Here is a 19,516-nt window from a genome sequence, read left to right on the forward strand (position 1 = left end):
GTTTTTCAAAGCAGATGTTTAAGACTGACTGTCTGCGCAATTATTTGCAACTGTTTAGATCTTTGTGTCTAGAACTCACCACTCTGTGGAAGTGACATTAGTCATGAGTCACTAGGGACTTAAAGCAGCAGTGGTTGAGGGGACGGCTATGGCGTTTGAAAAGTTTCTATTTCAACACTTGCTGACATTGTAGCCCAGCTGTCTACTTCAGGAGAACGCCTGGTTTAACTTAATCAGCAATACATCAGAAAGGGGTAGACAGTAGTTATAGTGGTAGCCATTGTAAGAGTTAATTCTTGCTTAGTGATATTTATTTTTCCCTTCAACAGCAACCAGATGTAATGTTCGTAGGACACCATAGCTGTACCTCTACCCTCGCTGCTTAACGTTCCTACTGTGTATTCTATTGACGAGGCTCTCCAAAAAGCATGAGGAACGGTCATCCATCATCGTTTTCTCCAAAATCACGCTGTCAAGATGTGTTCAATCACATTTCAGACCACATCCAAATGTGGTTTGGGTCCAATTTGCTAAAATCTTCCAAAATCTGGCAGTGCGATCATAAACGTAATGTTCTGCAAAAACACTTTTCTGGCCATTATTCAATGCGTTAACTCGGGAACAGAACGGAAGATTGTGATCACAATTGATCAGATACTGAATGAATGACACTGATGGTGCCCACTCTAATAGTTTGGTTGCTGTATATAGTAGATCATCCTTGCTGCTGTGTTGAACGTGTGTCCAGTATCAACGCTTAACACCCTGGTTCAGGTTATCTGTTGCACCGTGTGACAAAGCTCTCTATCAGTCCTCTGTACTCCTCTGTAAAAATAGCCTCTAAATAAAGAACGCAAGTGGAAATTACTCATTTTCATTTGAATCATACAATATAGTGACAACACGCTCATTCACACACACACCTCATACACTCACACACAAACACACCACACGCGCGCACACACACACACACACACACACACACACACACACACAAACAGAAGGCCATAAACAGTTTTATTTCAGCCATGTTCTTCTCTCCGAGAACAGTTCCTCATTATCTTTGATCCCAAGTGGAAAATATAGTCCCCGGGGAAGTAGGGGGAGAGAGTGACGGGGGCAAATAGATGGAGGGAAAGACACAGAGATTAGGGGGGTTGTAGAGGAACAGTGGGAGGAGGAAAGATTCAAATTAGTGAAATGCAGCCCGTGACAAGTTGACTAGCCTGTCCATCTAATTAGGCAAGCACAGGCATTTCCGCTGGTCAGGGAAACATTCTATGACTGTTTGAAAATCTGTTCAGCTCACAGACTGAGTGACACAGACCCAACTGGTATGGCTGCTTCATTTAATGACTGCCTGGCTGATTGGCTGATGTACTTTACAGAGGAACAAGACTGACACTGTATATTGGACTCTTATAGGCTGGCTAACACATACACTGAAAGGGTCTAAACATGTAGTGTGTGGAGATGAGCTGACTATTTAGTAGACCAAGTGTGACCACTTTGCTTTGATTTGCTTTGTGCAATTTAAATCAGTTCATTTGGTGTGTTTTGGATGGAACAGATTCAAAAGGAGCTCCAAGTTATGAGCTTTTGAGCATATTCTTAGAATAATTTGAGTGAAATATTTAACCGCAGTGGAACTGTGTTCCACATTAATAATGCAATATAAACTGGGGCTATATTTATACATATAAGGTATGAGCATACAGATGTGGGCTACATAGTATTGAAAGGTAGAACATCATCACAAGCTGATCTAGTTTGTACATGAACAGAATCAGATTAATGAATGCAGTTGCTTGTTGTTGAGGTCCTGCCAATGGCTCTGACTGAAATGTTAAGTCTTAACTAAACTTAAACTTGAATTCTGTCTAGTTCATAGTGCTGACTGGAAAAATGTTTGCCTGATAATCCATCCTACAGATGGTGTGTGTTGGCACTGTTCAGATGTGTATCACACTAATTACAATCCCTGCTTCCCCTCTGTGTATCAGGATTCCTCCTTGTCTCGTATCCTTATCCACTGAACATGTCCAAAACATTTTACATGAGACTCAGCCATGAACTGTCTGCCCTTCTTTACAAGAGGAGGATGTACAGTCAAGTACAGATAGACAGAGCGGAAGAGGGGGAGGATCCAGAGAGGAGAGGAAGAGCAACATAACCCTGCTGATGTTTCTCCAACATGAAAGCCTTTCATCGGGACAGTTGCGGTCAGAGTCCCGCCCCCCAGCTCTTCTTTATTTTTAGTCAGGAAAATACATTCAAGATGAAAGAGTGACAGCGATACAGCAGATGAAACACTGTGCTAACAAATTTTTCTCTCTCTGATACTGTATAACTTTATTTACTGGAGCATTTTTCCTCAAGGCCATCGTACATATATTTGATTTTTTTTCTTAGTGTTAGCTAAATGAAACAAAACAAGGGAAGTGATGAGGAGATGGAATGATGGAGTAATGGCTGAAAAAACGCGCCACAGACCCATGTTTTCCCAACATGCAGCTCAACATTGCAGCTGACCCAACATCCCCCTCACCCTCCAGACTTCCTGTCACTTCCTATAGGAATATGTCACTCATTGCTGTGAAAACATGTCAGCAACAGATTGGTTTTGAACATTTTTCAGTGCCAAAGCTGTGAGACTGACAACAATGGGCAAAACCAGAAAAGTTTAGGTATTGCAGTATTATTCAAACAGTTTACTGTGAGCAGCCTGCTGAATCATAACAGTAGGTGGTGGAAACCATCACATAAATGCAGTTTGGGGGATCAGAGTGACATCAGTAGTAAGTAATCTCTGGTTAGACTTTTGTGGCCTTGAGTCCAGCCCTCACTCCTCACCAAATACTCATGTAGTCATTGTGACTCATGCAGATAACAGGATCCAAATGTATCGTTTTAACATTACAGGGACTACGGCTGCCTCTCCTGACTAAAGGAGTCGCCTCTTTATCACAGACAGCATGGGTAATTGCCGAGATAGGCTAGCATGTTTTGAGTTCAAGCTGTGTGTGCGGGTCCGTGTGACGAGCGTGGGCTGAGCAAGGGAATGAACAAGTGGGTGAGCAATGTTGATGAGAGTTAAAACCATAAGCATGACAGCTAAGTTAGCCAAGTTGGGACTTTGCCAGTCCGCAGGGTGTGTGTTTGTGTGTGTGTGCGTGTGTTTGTGTGTGTGTGGGGTGGGGGTGGGGGGGGCACGCACATGCCCCATTAGGGGCATAAGCCGCACTAATTGGCCAGTGGGTTTGACCTGTCTTGAATCTAACAGGAAGAGACCATTAGAGAACTGTCTTCCAAACTGGTGCAGCACATGAAGTCACAGATTGTAGTAATACTGTATCACTAATTGTACTAGCTTTAAATTTTATCGCATTTCACATTATGATTAAAAACAAGAAAAAGACAGTACTAAAACCCAGATTTATGTTAGCGTTTTTACGCTACCAGTTCCTTTGTCTTGAAGTTCATGGGCTTTTGCATGGAATTACTGTTAAATGCCTGAGATTGGGTCTGTGGTTAACACAAGTTTAACAGATTTTTGGGTTTTGTTTATGACATAAAATATGTCAGTAAGTACACCACAATGGCAGTTTCTAAAAAATGGCTCGACGGGACTACAGAGTTTGTCAGGGACGTTAAATGTCATCACACTGAACCCGAAGAGTCCTCAAGTCGGCTGTTGCTCAGGGTTAGAGCCATCATCTTGTTATCTGAAGATAATAATCGCTGGTTCGATTCCCCTGGTATGCATGTCAAAGTGTCCTTGGGCAAGATACTGAACCCCAAACTGCTCCAGATGTGCTGGTCGGCACCTTGCGTGGCAGCCACCGCCATCAGTGTATGAATGTATGTATGAATTACTGTCAGTCTCTTTGGACAAACGCGTCTGCTAAATGCCCTAAACGTAAACATAAATCTACTCACTAGTCCTTCTTTGAAGACATGCTGCAGTTGCAAACTATTCTAACACTAACTTTACAACTCATAGTTGTCTCGGCACGCCAAATCGGCATAATCTTAGGTTGTGTGGTAATGCCATAGTGTGGACAGAGAACAGCATGGATAGTTCTGGGTTGAGTATGGCCGAGAGAGACGCTTAAGGGTGGCAGGGTGCTATATGCCAAGTACTCAGCCAAACATCTTACTACAGGGGCTGATGTCCTTCATCCTACATGTATGTTGGGATGAAGCACTGCCAGTGTAGCATGTTGAAGCTTTTTACTCCTGACGATTGCATTTGTGCTTCAAAAATCATACAAATGGTGTTCATTTGTGAAGATTATCTTGCTGAACAAAGCGTCTAAATTTCATAAACTTGTGTTTGACACAGAGATTATTTTATGCAATAATCCCAAATCCAATTCAAAATCCCATAAGCTTTTTAATGAAGTAACCAGGGCAACGCTAACTTCTGGGTAGGCCTGCAGAAATACCCCAAAAATACTTTGAGTTAGAGGTCCACCAATTCTGTTCTTGTTACTAACAGAGTATTCCTCTTTGTGTCTTCTTGTTTTTTATCCCATTTGTCTCATTTCACCTCCTCAGACCTCGATGGGATGATGAACAAACAAACAAAAAAATCCAAAGAAGTCTAAAAAGACTTTCACCACACAGTCATCTTGTTTGGGAGCTGCGGTGTACTGCAGAGGGTGACAGGACCTAAAGCAGCTGTTGACAATGCAGAATGTGAATGTGAATGCATTTTTGTGCATATGGTAAACACTGTTAAGGCTGAAGGGTGCTGCAAATATAGAAAGAGGAGGGGACGGTGTGCTTTGGTGAATTGTGTCAACAGGATGAATGACAGAGATGTAGCAGAGGGAAGCTCGACCACAGAGGGCAGACAGGGAGGGAAGGACTGAAGATCTGTAATAATGTTGCTGGTTCATGAGAGATTTTTTTCCATTGTTGATCTCTCCCAATCTCATCCTGACCCATGTCATCCTGCTTTGTTTATTTACCCAGGCTTATTTTTGTCCGGTTTAGAGCCTTCAACCTTGTGTTTGGCTTGGGGTGAGGGTAAGGATGGGTGCATGAGAACGCCACTGAGGTTCTACATGTACCAACAAGTGACATGTGTGTATTCCAGTTTGTGTTCTCCATCTGCCTAACTTTGTGTGTACTGTTGACCCCCAGCTCCATAACAGGGAATTGCGTCCCACTTGGTCATTAAAGCTCCACCACAGGGATCCATGTGACCTGTGATATCTTTGTCCTCCCTCTCAGCTGCTTGGAGCGAAAACGAAACAGCTAGAGACAGAGACCCCTTTTATTTCCTTTTGGGGCCAAAGAAAGTGTGGGAACAAGAGACAAAGAGGGGAAACGTGCTGAAACATTGAGGGTACAGATAGACGCTTTGTTAGCTGGCCTCACATACAGAAAAGCACTAAAACTGTGATATGGGACTCCTAAATCCACAGGATACAAGTGTTTCACCCATAGGTGTTGTTCTTGCTTAGCCATGGCCTTGAAGTCCCCCTGTGTTAGGCAGGGCGCTTTCTGGTTTTCTCATGAAGTCCACCTTGTCATGATTAAGAGGCACTAGACATGTGGGATGCATTTGAAGGCTAGTTCCGAAGCTAAGCCAGGTAACTCACAAAACTGCCATTAAATGAGTCCTGCAGGTTTGAGCAAAAGAGAGGCCCTCTGCATTTTTGACCACCAGACATCCAAACATAAAATGAGTTTTAACATTACGTTTCTGTCAGAGGTTGGCTCTTTCCATGGGTGCATGTTTAAAATCTATCTTCAGTTCTCTTCAGAGCTCTGGAGCTAGGACTGAAAAACAGAGATACTTAATTGCAAGAGCGTGATATACTGTACAGTGGTAACTATTACAGAAATCCTCCTCTCCCCACATGACAACAACTTTCCAAACCATTTCTCTTGGGGTGACATTCCAGTACAGCTGCAGCCAGCAAGCATGTAAGTAAGTAGGATTTGTAGCATCTTGAGAGAACCAAATCGTTCCCCTGTCCCCTCTGGGCAAGCTTTGTAGCACAGGGTGTTATACAGAGTGGGCAAGAGCAAAGGTAGTATTATCCATCCGTGTGAACCACAAGGGCTTCAGTCAGCAGGTGGATGTGAAATTGTCTTTAAATAGAGCGGATGATCACCATTCCCCCGTCCCAACACACATGAATTCTTGAAAATTATGGTGGAAAAACATTTCCTTGTCTTCTTTTTTTCTCTGTCTTTAGAACAATTTTAGTTGGCTTGGACAGGTTTTCACATACATTCCTTTAACTGTTCATCTATTTTGAATTTGAACAATGACAGAAAACAGGTGCAATAAAGGTATGCCGTATTCCTCAAACTCTTGACAAGCATGAGCCTTGAGGCTTGTACAGGATGCTGGTTCATTAACCAGAATTCCTGTTGAGATGTAACCATAATTACAACATGTCTAACTGGTCAAATTAGCAGACAGAAGTTTGTGATCTCTCTTTAACCTTTCTTGTAATCTTGGGTGGCTGTACTGCTCTGTTTAGTTATTTCTTTGTGGGTGCTTCATTGGTGCTGACATACCTATTGCATCACTGGTGTTACCACAGTTGAGAGACAAATTGCCCTCTGGGTTCTCAGATTGATATAAGACATCACTGTTCTGTTAACTTCAAGGTATTCTTCTGTAGCTTAAATGCTGATGATGGCAGTGATGTAAGCACACAAGGTCACCGGCTTTTTGTTGCTGATTCGTTGCAGCTTTCATCAGTGCTTTCTGATTGGCTCTCCCAAGGGAGCTTAAGGAATGGGAAGCTATTAAGCCTAAGGCTGACCATCAAAAGAAATGTTGCAGGAGTGCAGAGGAAGAAGCAGAAGCAGCTTTACACATACAGCCATGTTAACTACAGTGTAGTGAAATGTGTTCTCTACCTTTAACCCATATGTCACCCATGGACCACCTCCAGTAACCCCTAACGCTAACCCTCAACCTTGTTTGAAAAAAAGCCCATATAGCCAAATCTTAAAATATGCTCTGGAATTTAGTTTTTGTTTGTGTATGGTGCCTGGGTTGCCTCACTAAGTCATAAGCTATTGTTACTGTGAGGCAGAGGTCTATTAAAGTCGGCAGTCTGATGATTCTTCCCTCCACAAATACTTTCTCACATCACCTATCACTTTAAGCGGGGAAAACAACAGTGCCCAAGTTAAGTCACACAAGTTAGCCCCATTAGCGGCCACTTTGTACATTCCAGCATGATTTGATCATATAGTGTTCTCGGTAAACTTTTTTTCCCTGTTGTCCAGCAGCAAGTTTTGTCTTTGAAGGATTTTCTGTGATCTCCCCAATCTCTTCATTCTGTCTTGAAAGATTAAACGCTTGCCAGCGAAAACCAATGTTTTAATCCAATATTTCAACAGCCTGTATAGCATAACAGAGTGACACAGTCTGAAAGACTCAAATCGTTGCTGCATAACAGGAGAAAAATAATGATGGCTGTCCCGAATCCCATTTTTGGGGACTCAAAGCTTTAGTGAGAATTTACTGCAAATATACAAGGCTTCTACAGGGGGAGGGCTATAATTATCTCAAACTTGTGGCCATGATTCACTGATACTGTCACTGTGAGTTTGGACAACGAAGGCATCAGTCACTCTCAGTTCCATTCCTTGTTTCCAAAGTCTAAAAGGTCAACTTGATGAACAAGTGACTGTTGAGTTGTTGCCCACATGTAGGGAGGGTTGACCTTGCAGTTGACAGAGCCTTGTGCTTGTGAGACTACTTTTGTTCACATGGAAACACAAATGCTTGCATGCAAGTATCATTTTCAGTCATGGATAATCTTCTGTGCACTCCTGACACCTGTTTCCACTTGGCTTTTAGAGCGCGTTCAGATACAGATTTTAGACGTTGACTATAATGCCACGGTAGAACTCTAAAGCTTTAAAAGCATCGGGGGTCAGCCCTTAAAGCAACATTTTCCTGTGTGAATCAGGGAGAAGTGTAATATACAAACAAGTCAAGCAATATAATGGTCACCGTTTCCACAAATAATGTAATTGATTTTTCTTATACTGTAATTGACACACATAGACTAAATCACCCTCAAACACACCGTTGCAGGCTCTCACAAACACACCCATTTCACACACTAATAACATACCAAGGCTGCTTCCTCACTCCCTAGTTATGCTTCTTAGAAACCACAGCTCTTAAGCCATGCGTTGAGAAGAGAGAGCTGTGCATTATCCATTAGCTATGCTTCTTTTGGCTTTGATGGATCAAAGAGCATGTAAAGAGCTGGAGGAGCCAGGGCCACAATAACAGAATGGACAGAGAAGAATAGGACAGAGGGCTGGCAGATGGAGATGGAGATGGAGGGAAGAGGGCAGGGGAAGGAGGGAGGAGAGGGTTATGGGGGTCATGGCTGTCTGAGTGTCGCCAGCTGGACCCACCTGAGAGGAGGCCGCAGAGGGCAGGGTTTTACAGGGTGTAGGAGAAGCTGGGGGCAACTGTATGGACTACAGAGAAAAATAATAAAACAGAAGTAATATGCATGATTGTCATGCTAATCTTCTCGAGCCAACATTTTAAGCATATAAGCAGCTCTTGAAACAAGGGAACAAGTTATAACATGTTTGTCATATGTCTTGGTGTCTTTCAGGGATATCTAAGTTCCTGATGGTCATAGGGAATCAAACCTGTGACCCTCCAGTTCTTAGGCACTTCCAAAACCATGAACGCATGAGACAACATTGGAGTTTAGAAAGGAAGGTGCAGCGAATAAATGATAGCCATCAGCCATAGCGATTTAGGTTTTAAGAAAGCTAGGTACAAAAGAGGAAAGCCTGGAGGAAGACAAACAGGAAGGTATTTGTTAGAAAGAAAAGTAAGAGAAGAAAGGGGAAGGAAGCATTGAGCTGGAGAGGAGGGAGAGAGGATCAACAAAGGAAGAGCGGGGGTGATTAGGAGAAGTTGGAGTGAGAGAAAAAGAAAATGAAAAGGAAGGGGTAAAAAAAAAGTGAGGAAGTAGAAAGTACAAAATAGTAAAGAAAGATGGATGACATGACTGAAGGAGGAAAGTTGCAGGAACACTGAGTAGCAGAATAACAAAAGCTCAAGTAAAGGGAGGGAAGTGGTCAGGGATGAAAAATGGATGGAGCAAGTTGGGAAAGAGGGAATGAGGGAAGGGAGAGATTAATTTAGCGATAGAGTGGTAGACAAGATGTCAAGGAAACGTAGCAAGAGGGATGAAAAGAAAAGGAGAACGATGGGTGGAGGTCTGTGCAGGAAGTTTGTGCGCAAGTGTTGGCCTGGGGAGATGGAATCTGGTGTGGTGTGTTTGTTCTGGCTTAGTGGCCACCCTCAGCAGGCCCCTTCACTGGGCACTCGGAATACATGGGAGCAGGAACGATTAGAAATAAAAAAAGAATGGGTCAATTAGTGAGTAGTGTTAACGTGTCGACCCAGGTAAGGGCTGATTGATGCTGCATTCAGAAATAAAAGCAGTGAAGGGTGCACTGTCAAAATTAGGTAACTGTAGTCATAACAACTGGAAGTTTGAAACAATGTGGACGGTGTGGACAACTTCCAGGACTGGCTGAGTGAGGAGAAACTGGAACTAGTTTCAGGAATCTTGTTAGAAGCCATTTCAAGTGCTACATTTGCCAACAATACCACCAGATTTCATTATGAGTTTTGTGGCATGGCTTTTATTGAAAGTTGCGTACATCAAGCCCCACAAAGAGTATGAGGCGTTCTCTCACCCGGTGACATACGGTACTTGCCAAACCTCAGGACTTTCCCAGTTTACATGGTCCTTCTCTTAGTATCCTCATGGGATAGCAAATTCACTCGGAAATATATTTCTCCATCATTACACGGCCGTAAAGTACACATGCAGTTTTGAAGTGTTGTTCTGAGCGAATGAGAAAAAGTAGGGCCATACATGCCAGACATTTTCTAAAATGCATCATCTACTTAATGTTCAGATTAAATTATTGTGTAATAGTAATCTTACTTTAGAACTGATTTTAAAATTTGTCTTCATTGAAATGTTATAAATCTGACCTTTTGGCCAGAGTTCACAGGAATTTCTCAAATCCTTGTGTTTTAACCCAACTGTATATGTGCAACATATGTAGTCCCTGCAAAAATAACAGTGTCCCTTACTAAGACGCTCAACACCTGTTCGCTCAGTATTGCCATCTTATCTACCCAGAAGTTTTGGCTAAATGCCTGATATGTAAATTGAAAGAATGTTTGCTTGCTGTTCCTAGAAGAAAGAACACTGTAGAAGAGAGAAAAGGAGACAGAAAGTAAAGCAAGGGGAAAGATGAATTTGACCAGGACAGGGAGAAGGTAATTGCCTGATTGTTGAGCAGAATGACAAAGTAGGGTACAGCATCTAATGGGCCCCAAAATCCAGCCCAGTCCTGCAATACTTAAAGAGCACAGACCTGACTGACACATTTTTCTCACCATAAACTGTTTTATATGTTGCAGCAGAGTCAAACTTGCAGTATTCCTAGAACAAGGAATTTTTAGAGGTGCTGTCTAAACGTAATGCACTGTTTTATGTTCACTGATTCAAGAGGAGAAGCTGAGAAATCAAATGAAACTGACATGCTTTAGCTAGAGGGAATTAAGAAAAATCAGCCTGACCCAGCCCATCTAGTCAGGAACTGGGTTCAGACTGGGAATAAAAAAGAACCACAACACAGGATAAGATCTGAGATTCATCTCCTTACAGAGATGGAAAAAGACATTCATTCTCAGAGTGAGTCATACAGGAACATTGTCCAGTAAGTCATTTGATAGCTGATGTTCAACCTGAACCGGTTTCCTGCGACTTCGGTCAAACGCGGCAAGTCTGGATTTAGCTCATTATCTGTTCCACTGCCTTCCTGTTGATGTCTGTTGTTACGTACAAGCAACAGTAGAAAACTGAGCCTAATGCCAAAGAAAGAAGGGAAGAAAGAAAGATTAACACGAACTGTGCAACACACACATACACACACACACACGGTGATGACACACCCCCAGGTTCAGGGCCTGTGTAACTTCCCTTTTGTGCACAATGAGATATACACAGCCCTTGCCCTTTTCCTGTATCCAAATAAACAGTCCAAAAAGGGCTAAGTAGCAGGAACACTGCTTTGTGTGTGTGTGTGTGTGTGTGTGTGTGTGTGTGTGTGTGTGTGTGTGTGTGTGTGTGTGTGTGTGTGTGTGCGGGCACGTGTGTGTCCATGTGTTGTGTGTGTTACGTAAGCATGACTGTGGCCCTCAGCCCCCTTCATTAGGGCTGCTGTCCAGCTTTGGCTTCCCCTGGTCACAGTTCACTGACTTGTAGGCCCATAACAGACATGGGAATTAGACGTGTCTGTCAGTATGTGTGTGAGTTTCTGTCTCGGTGCTCATCCAGCTGTGTAGCTGTGCATTTGGCTTCACATTTGCACATACTTTACATTTTGTAAACATGCTCTCAAACATCAGCTCTACTTGTATTTACTTTGCACTTGAGAGCATCTAAGTAGTTTTACAGACAGTGTTTGTTCTCCATTCATCATCATGGGACTCTGTGTATGCCTCCCCCAGTGTGGCCTCTGCGAGTTGCATTGCTGAGCTGTCTGATAGTGGTGAAATGCTATCTTAATCTTAGATGGGCAGCGTTCCCAGCAGTAGTTAAAAAATGAGATGCAAGGTTGAAATGTTGCAAAGTTATTGTTGACTGATTACCCAAAGATCCTTCATAACTAATGTTGATGTTGGTCTTTCAATACGCAAAAGGTTTGGTTCCCTAGTGCTGTTTGAGGGAGAGTTTTTTTCTTTTCTTTTCTTTTTGTTCTTTTTTTGAAAAAAATCTGAAAATGTTAGTCAGATACTGTGGGAAATACCCTTATTTGCTTTCTTGCCAATTGTGGTATGAGAGGATAGATACCACCTTGCTGTCTGTCAGTTAAATATGTAACTAGGAGACAAAGACTGAAGGCAGGGGAAAACAGCTGGCCTAGCTCTTCCAAAGGTGAAACATACACCTACTAGATCCTTGTAAGATCTCTAACAAACATTTTTGTATCTCTCTCGTTTAACTCGGACAAATCCCAAACTGTAAAAAACAGTGAGCTGTGGTTTAATGAGGAGTTTGATTCAGAAACTTTTTACTGCTGTGAGCTAGTGTTCTTGTGACAAGCTAACATAACAGAGGCAGTTAATATTTGTAGCGTCAGTTTTTGTGCGGATATTTTATCTTAAGATATTAGTCCCACACTTGGGACACCTTGAGATGAGAAAATTGATTCTATTGTTATCTTTCGGTTTGATACAGCGTTAAAGGACAGCTTAGCTCGGGACAATGACTGGAGGCATGGGAAAACAGCTTGCCCGACTCTGTCTTAAAGTAAAAAAAATATCTGCTAGCAGCGTCAAAGCTCGCTAATAAACATGTAATATCTTTTGTTTTAGCCCTTAAAAAAACCAATTTTGAAAACAGCAAGCTGTGGTTTTACAGGGAGCTTTGTGCTAGGTGTTTTACATTTAATTTCATCAACAGAACTTTTTCTTCTTATTACCTCTCAGACACTTTTGTATCATAATTATCTGTTCAGCAGAGCCTCTTTTGTTAGCAAACAGTACATCGTAGCCTAGCCAAGTTAGCTGAGGCTAACTGTCTCTTGGCTTCAGATTTGTATTTACTACAATCAAAATGTAAATATGGCTTTTATCTGTTTTTATCTTCTCATTGACCAAAGCTAACACTCTAGTGGCAAGCTCACATTAGCTACCATGTGGCAGCTGCATTTCTGAAATTCAGCAAACAGCCTTGCCTTTATTCACTGTATCTTCATCTGTGGTCCCATCAGACTAAGTCTGAATTTTTCGGGTGGATTTGTCATTCTTTATCTCTTTGGCTGAGGAAGCTTTTAATCATTTCCCATTTCCCTGTCTCCTTCCCTCTGTCCTGAAGGAAAAATAATGGATTTCTTTTGTGTGTGTGTGTGTGTGTGTGTGTGTGTGTGTGTGTGTGTGTGTGTGTGTGTGTGTGTGTGTGTGTGTGTGTGATACCAGTCTTGTATTCACACGTGATTGTCTTTGTGTGTTGCAGGTGACCTCAACATGTATCCCACCTCCTTCCAATGATCTAGTAAGTCTCTTTCACACACCCATTTATTTTCCTGAAGAGGTTCCTGTATACAAGCCCAGCTTTCCCTCTCTGTCTAGCCATAGTTACAAGGCATGGCTTCCCAAAAACCACTGTATGGTTTCCTCCTGCTAAATTCCTTTTGGGAAGCCGAGACCTCAACCCAGTTTGTGCTCAGTTCATTCCTGCAGCCCTGCAGGATTCCAGTACAGAAGAGAAAAAGTTGATGCTGCTACAGGAAGTAGTAATGTTTATCCAGTAAAGAGTCTGTTTGTTTAATTAACTCTCCTTTCCTTCCTCTGTATCCCATCCTCTTCTCCCAACTCTCTCCCCCTACTTCCTCTTTCTCACCTCCTTTCAACCTCCTCCCTTTATCATCCGCCCCTTCACACCCTTCTCTCCTCTCGTCTACTTCATCCCGTCACCGCTTCTTCCTTACATCCAGCAGCGTAGAGGGACCGCTCCTTCTCGACACACCCAGCACCTGGTGAGCACACTCCAACCTCTCACCCCTCTCTTCTCGTCCTCCTCACCCCCAGACTTTTTCTCTGCATCTTTCCTGGCCCTTTGTTTTACTTCAGTGAATTTGATTGAGCACCTCATAAACAAACCAAAGTGGGAGCAGTGCCAGATATTCTAAGAGTCTCTGTGAAAAAAAGACACACTCTTAACCTTGGCTGCACTTTTCATTACTTGCCATTACAGGATGGCTTCAGGTGGGGCTGGCCAATACGTCCCGATATTTTTAGGCTGTAATATTTTGACAATATTATAAGGATGACTATTGGTATTTTCACAAAATATTTACACATTGAGATCAGTGATAAAAACAGTCATCAGTAATGTGGATGTAATGATTAAGATGGTAAAGGCAAATATTAAAACCAGAAGAAAAATCTGGTATGTTCAGAAAATTACTCTTCATTAAGGCAGCTTTTAAAACTAATGATATCCAAGATCTCAGATGTATGGTCTCATATCACGATAATGATATAATATCAGTATATTGCCAAACCCCTAGCATCAGGATCTTGGGAGCAAAAATTTCATGACAGACAGCCCATCGAAAAATCTGGCTTCATCATGGCATTAAATAAAAGGTCAAGCTTTCTTCCACTTCCAAAGGGGTACTAAAGATAGAGTTTGGGAACCCCTGGTGGTACAAGGGGATAGGTCAGGTCTGGAAAGGGTCTGAAAAAAAGCAACAATATTTGAGACAATGGCACTCTTGTATACCTGATTAATTTCATAATTATACATATTATATAATATATATTATATTAGAAAACATTATTCCAAAATCACGACTAACATCTGGCATGTTATTCAAGAACAGGGATTCTCTACTTACATCACTTGTTGCTAGTATTTACTTTAAAACTCAAAAAAGTCTAAGTAAAAAAGTCTCAAAGTGCTGTCCCATTCCTACTGATACCATTTTGGTCTCTTGCAGCTTCTCACTCAAACACTAATGAGGTGACAACAACTAACTAACTCTTTGAGGCTTCAGGGCCTTAAGGGGGACATTGGAATTTGGCCATACGCTTGGGGTCGTGAGCCCTGAAGTGTGCGTTCCTTTACCGTCAGGTAGTTGACAAGTGTGTCCCACGTCTTAAGAATGGCCATCCGGAGTACACTCAACCCACACTTGACGCACACTTTTCCCACTACCACCTCAGAGTCAAGTGTATCCCACCATTGACCACTATTGGCTGCTCCACACGAAGGTGCCCAACAGCTTTAAGCTGACCAACAAGTATCAACAGATATAAACAAGTTAATTCTGGACTCTTTTATTAATTATGTCTAAACACTACACATAATTTCCAGAATTTTCCAAGATGGTTATTACTTTGTCTCAAAATAATCAATTCTGCTTGATGAGTCTTATCTGAGTGCAACCCAGGGCACAGTTTATCTCAGTTGGTAGAGCCGGCGTCAATGTACAGAGGCTTTGTCCTCACAGCAGTGGCCCTTTGCTGCCTGTCACTCCAACCACTCTTTCATCCTGTTTCCTGTATCTCACTCTGTCTTGTCAATAAAGACATATAAAGGCCAAAACAATTGTAATAATACTAAGAGTGTTAACCGCTTATCCCTTTCCATGGGGTTGCGGGGTGTTGCTGCTGGAGCCAATCCCAGCCTTGTCTCAGGGCGAGGGCAGGGTACTCCCTGGACAAGTCGCCAGCTCATCGCAGGGCCCTCACTGATGAGCAATGTGGGGTTCAGTATCTTGCTCAAGGACACTTTGACATGCAGCTCAGCCTTGCCCGGAGCCGGGACAATAATAGATACATTAAAAATAATATTAAACATCATTTTCTTTTGTAAATAAATTAGAGAAACGTCCCTTTCCTTCCCTATAAATTGTGTCTGACAAAACTTTATATACAGTAGACCTGAATTCTTTTAGATGATTACATATAATTGGTTTATAGATAGCATTACTCCTCTCCGCTCTGTCCTTGTTTTTCATCTGACTGTAACTACTGTGTGGCTAATCATATAGATTTGTCATGTGGAAATATAATGAAACCAACTAAGCACCTGACCATGTATTTGTTTCATATGTGTTTACAGGTCTTGAGGAGTAGTACTGCAGGAGAAAAAAGTAGCATAAATTGTTTTGTGGATACAGATGAAGACAGTGTTCTAGGAGTGCATAGCTAGGCCAGTGGGCTGCCTTTGAAAACCTGGAGAATACATTATCCACAATGCAACTGCAACTTTTAAATATGTCTTTGTTTTTTTTGTTTGTTTTTCTACAGGGGTCAACCAAGTCTCTGACCTATACCAAACAGAGAAACACCCTGCCAAGGTAAAGGCCATCTCATTCATTTCTAATAATACATGTTACTGAAGTGCCTCTGCTCTGTTCCAAAGAAGCAAATACAAATAGTGTCTTTGGAGTTCTGCATCTGCACTGCTCTAATCACCGTCCTCTTTGTTTTCTGCCCTCTTGCACCCGTTCTTCAAACTAACGGCCGAAGGTTTAGCGTCAATGATGTGATGGAGCAAGATGGCTTTTGATCGGATCTTAATGTCACATACGATCTTTCCTTTCCTTGTCTATGCTCTCTCTCTCTCTCTCTCTCTCTCTCTCTCTCTCTCTCTCTCTCTCTCTCTCTGTCTCTCTCTCTCTCTCTCTCTCTCTCTCTCTCTCTCTCTCTCTCTCTCTCTCTCTCTCTCTCTGGAGTTTCCCCAGCCTGTGTGTGAGGGAGCACATTCACATTGAGTTGTCACATAGAACCTGCAGTAATGCTCATATTCTGACCCATGTCCATCTGACTGTCTTTCCCTTTCCCCCGTTCTTTTCCATCTCTGTTCCTCCAGAAGCTTCAGCGTGGACCGTGTGATGGAGAGAGTGATGGAGCGCCACTACGACTTCGACCTGACCTACATCACTGAGAGGATCATCTCTGTTTTCTTTCCCCCGAAGCTGGAGGAGCAGAGATATCGTGTCAACCTTAAGGAGGTGGCTGCCATGCTAAAGTCCAAACACCAGGACAAGTTTCTGGTGAGGGAACTCAAATTCTCTGTCTGTAGTTTGTTTGTGGTTCCAGAGTGATTTGACCTCCGTCCTTTGAGTATTCAGTTTATCTTAAGTTGCTTGTTGCACAATAGACAACAGAAACAATGTGATTTTACAAAAAGCCACAGGAAACCACAAAATACACACTTAGCAAAACACAAATTAGTAGTCGCTTTGTTTTATTTTTCCTGCTACACCCACGATAAAATAACTGGCACAATAAAACATCTTCTCTGTTGCAGCTCCTGAACCTCTCTGAGAGGCGGCACGACATCTCCCGACTAAATCCAAAGGTAGAACTTTTGTATATTCTAATATTTTCTGTGTGAGAATTAACTTCACAGCTTTGAGTTAAATCTTACTAAACGACATGATCTTTCTCTCCATCCTTACCAACAGGTTCATGACTTTGGCTGGCCAGACCTCCACGCGCCGCCACTGGATAAGATCTGTGCCATATGTAAGGCCATGGAGACGTGGCTGACCTCTGACCCCCAGCATGTGGTGGTCCTACACTGCAAGGTCAGAGTTCAGTGGGCCACCAGGGATTTTTGGATGGGTGTCCCACTGTTTCCCAGGCTCTGAAATAGGCAGATGTATCAAAATGTAGTAATGACTTTGGTTTTGTAGCAAGTTGGCGCTATTAGTGAGTTGGAAATGGGTGCTAATTGTCCAGGTTTACTGATGATGATTTCAAATTCACTACATTGGTATTAAATGTCTTGTACGCGCTCAAAGCAAAGGTTATGTGCATTTTTTACATGGAGGGAAAAAAAGGATCACGGCAGAAAATTATAAGCATTTTAACAATATAAGTCATAACTCGTTATGTAATGTGGCCTGTTGACTATGACCTAAGCTGTCCAGATAGCAGCTGTGCAAGGAATATTCAAATCATCTGCTGAAGTAAAAGGAACACTTCAAAAATCCTTTGTCACAAGCAAAGCTTCTGCTTTCAAAATTAATGACTTTTAAAAACTTATAGTACAAAAGTACTTTCAAGAAAAGCTTATTTTATGTACCGATATTTTGTTGGAAGGTCGATCTCTAGTAATCTCAAGTAATGAAGTGAAAAGTAAAATAGTTCCCTCTGAAATATAGTTAGGTATATAGTATAAAGTTACATGAAATAGTTCAAGTGTACTTAATTATATTTGAAGTGACTGTTCACCCCAGGATAAAAAATTAGTATTATTCCTCTTATCTTGGGTGCTTTGTATTTATCTACTTATCTATGTAGAGTGTTTTGGTGTAAGTCGTTGAGTTTTTAAGATATCAGATGTAGAGATGTCTGTCTTCTTTGCAGTATAATAGGTATATTATATGGCACTCTGCTTGTGGTGTTCAAAGCACCAAAAAAATTACATTTGATAAACTCAACATTAATGTCTGTTTGCAGAAATCATGACGCGGTTACTTTTCTTGAGGTATCATCTCGTAAAACATAATGTGCATCTACTAATGGACAAGAGACGCAAAGAAAATAGTTCCTACATGAAACCACTCACAATAAGGTCTCTGGATTATTTTGAGAAACCTAGTCATGATTTCTGAGTTTTTCAAATGCATTTTCTTGGTGCTTTGAGCACAACAGCAAACTGCCATCTAGAAAAGGCTGACATCTCTACGGCCGGTATCTCCAAAACTGAGCAACTCATACTAAAAACAATCTAGAGGGATAAAAGCAGTACAGGTAAGAGAAACAGTCTGTATTTTCCATTTTGGGATGAACTGTCCCTTTAAGTAAATGTATTTTGCTGCATTCTGCCACAGTCAGATAGCTGAAAGTGGAGCGACATTGACAGGAATAAACAATTAACCAACTGAGTGCTTGTTTGTGTTAATGGTACCTTCCGTAACTGCTATCATGGATGCATCTGAACATGTTAGTCATTTACAGTTTCTATGACTGTCTAGTACAAATCTATCTCTCCTGCCACTATTTCTGATGTGAAACACAATAAATTAAGTTAGATATTGCAGTTAAAACATCACTTGACTAAAACCAAAATTGCAGAGTGCAGCATATAATTCAATAAGCCGTTTCCACCCTTCCACCCTGAAAATTAACTGTACAACCTCGAAGAAACCGTTCCAGACCGTTCCACATCATTTACTGATACACTTATGTCACCCTGTCGGCAAAGCCGTGGCTATTTGAACTTTTCCACCTTTACCAAACATTGACCAGTTAACACTGAGGGCTACCGAGCTCCCACGGCATGTCTGGGCGTTTTTATTTATTGGTTTTTGGTCAGGAGAATTTAAATACTAAAACCAGACTACTTCTGTGGTCTACTGGCTTCCCAGAACATTCCAGCTACAGGCGATTCTTTCCCAGCTGCACATCACGCCAGGGACGGGAAAAAAACAAGTTGTTGTCAGTGAGAGCTAAACAAGCTTTAATTTGTGCTCAGTGCAGCGGTGCAGCCTTCTTACTGGCATCTGGAGGGGTCACATTCGGAATTTGAGGCTGGAATGTCTTTGGAATGCGTCAGGAAGTTCGGAGCACCCAGTGTGAAAAAAACACCACAGGGAGCTTTTTAATTGTGGCTCAAACTGCTTGTCCACATCTTTCTGTGTCCCTGCCTCGTCTCTGCCTTCTCCCCAGTCTGTCTGTCTCTCAAATCAAAAATCAGCCGTGCAGTCATAACTCTCAGATGTTACAGCTGTCTTTTTGTTAAAAAAGAAAAAAGAAAGAAAACACAGTGCCTGAGGATAAAATTAGCACATCACAACTTTGCCCTTTTTGTTCCCTCTCCTCCTACAGGGCAACAAAGGTAAAACTGGTGTGATCATTGCGGCCTACATGCACTACAGCAAGATCTCCGCAGGGTGAGTGTGTGTGCTGGAGACATCCAAAGCCACAATGTGACAGTTTCTT

General features: G+C 42.0%; 1 protein-coding gene across 7 annotated transcripts in view; it reads left to right on the forward strand.

Moving 5' to 3' along the window:
- tns2a (tensin 2a) overlaps nucleotides 1–19,516 on the forward strand; it is a 61,099-nt gene that overhangs the window by 23,261 nt on the left and 18,322 nt on the right. For 3 of the 7 annotated variants that reach the window (XM_037102861.1, XM_037102867.1, XM_037102869.1), the window contains exons 4-10: nucleotides 13,065–13,103; nucleotides 13,546–13,587; nucleotides 15,869–15,918; nucleotides 16,434–16,617; nucleotides 16,875–16,925; nucleotides 17,032–17,154; nucleotides 19,403–19,467. In XM_037102861.1, the coding sequence (XP_036958756.1) occupies nucleotides 13,065–13,103; nucleotides 13,546–13,587; nucleotides 15,869–15,918; nucleotides 16,434–16,617; nucleotides 16,875–16,925; nucleotides 17,032–17,154; nucleotides 19,403–19,467 (554 nt within the window). The remainder of the gene's footprint in view (nucleotides 1–13,064; nucleotides 13,104–13,545; nucleotides 13,588–15,868; nucleotides 15,919–16,433; nucleotides 16,618–16,874; nucleotides 16,926–17,031; nucleotides 17,155–19,402; nucleotides 19,468–19,516) is intronic. The other 4 variants (XM_037102862.1, XM_037102863.1, XM_037102866.1 and 1 more) reach the window with 4 other exon arrangements.

Source organism: Acanthopagrus latus, chromosome 7 (genome assembly GCF_904848185.1).
Source record: "Acanthopagrus latus isolate v.2019 chromosome 7, fAcaLat1.1, whole genome shotgun sequence".
In the NCBI taxonomy this organism is placed as follows: Eukaryota; Metazoa; Chordata; class Actinopteri; order Spariformes; family Sparidae; genus Acanthopagrus; species Acanthopagrus latus.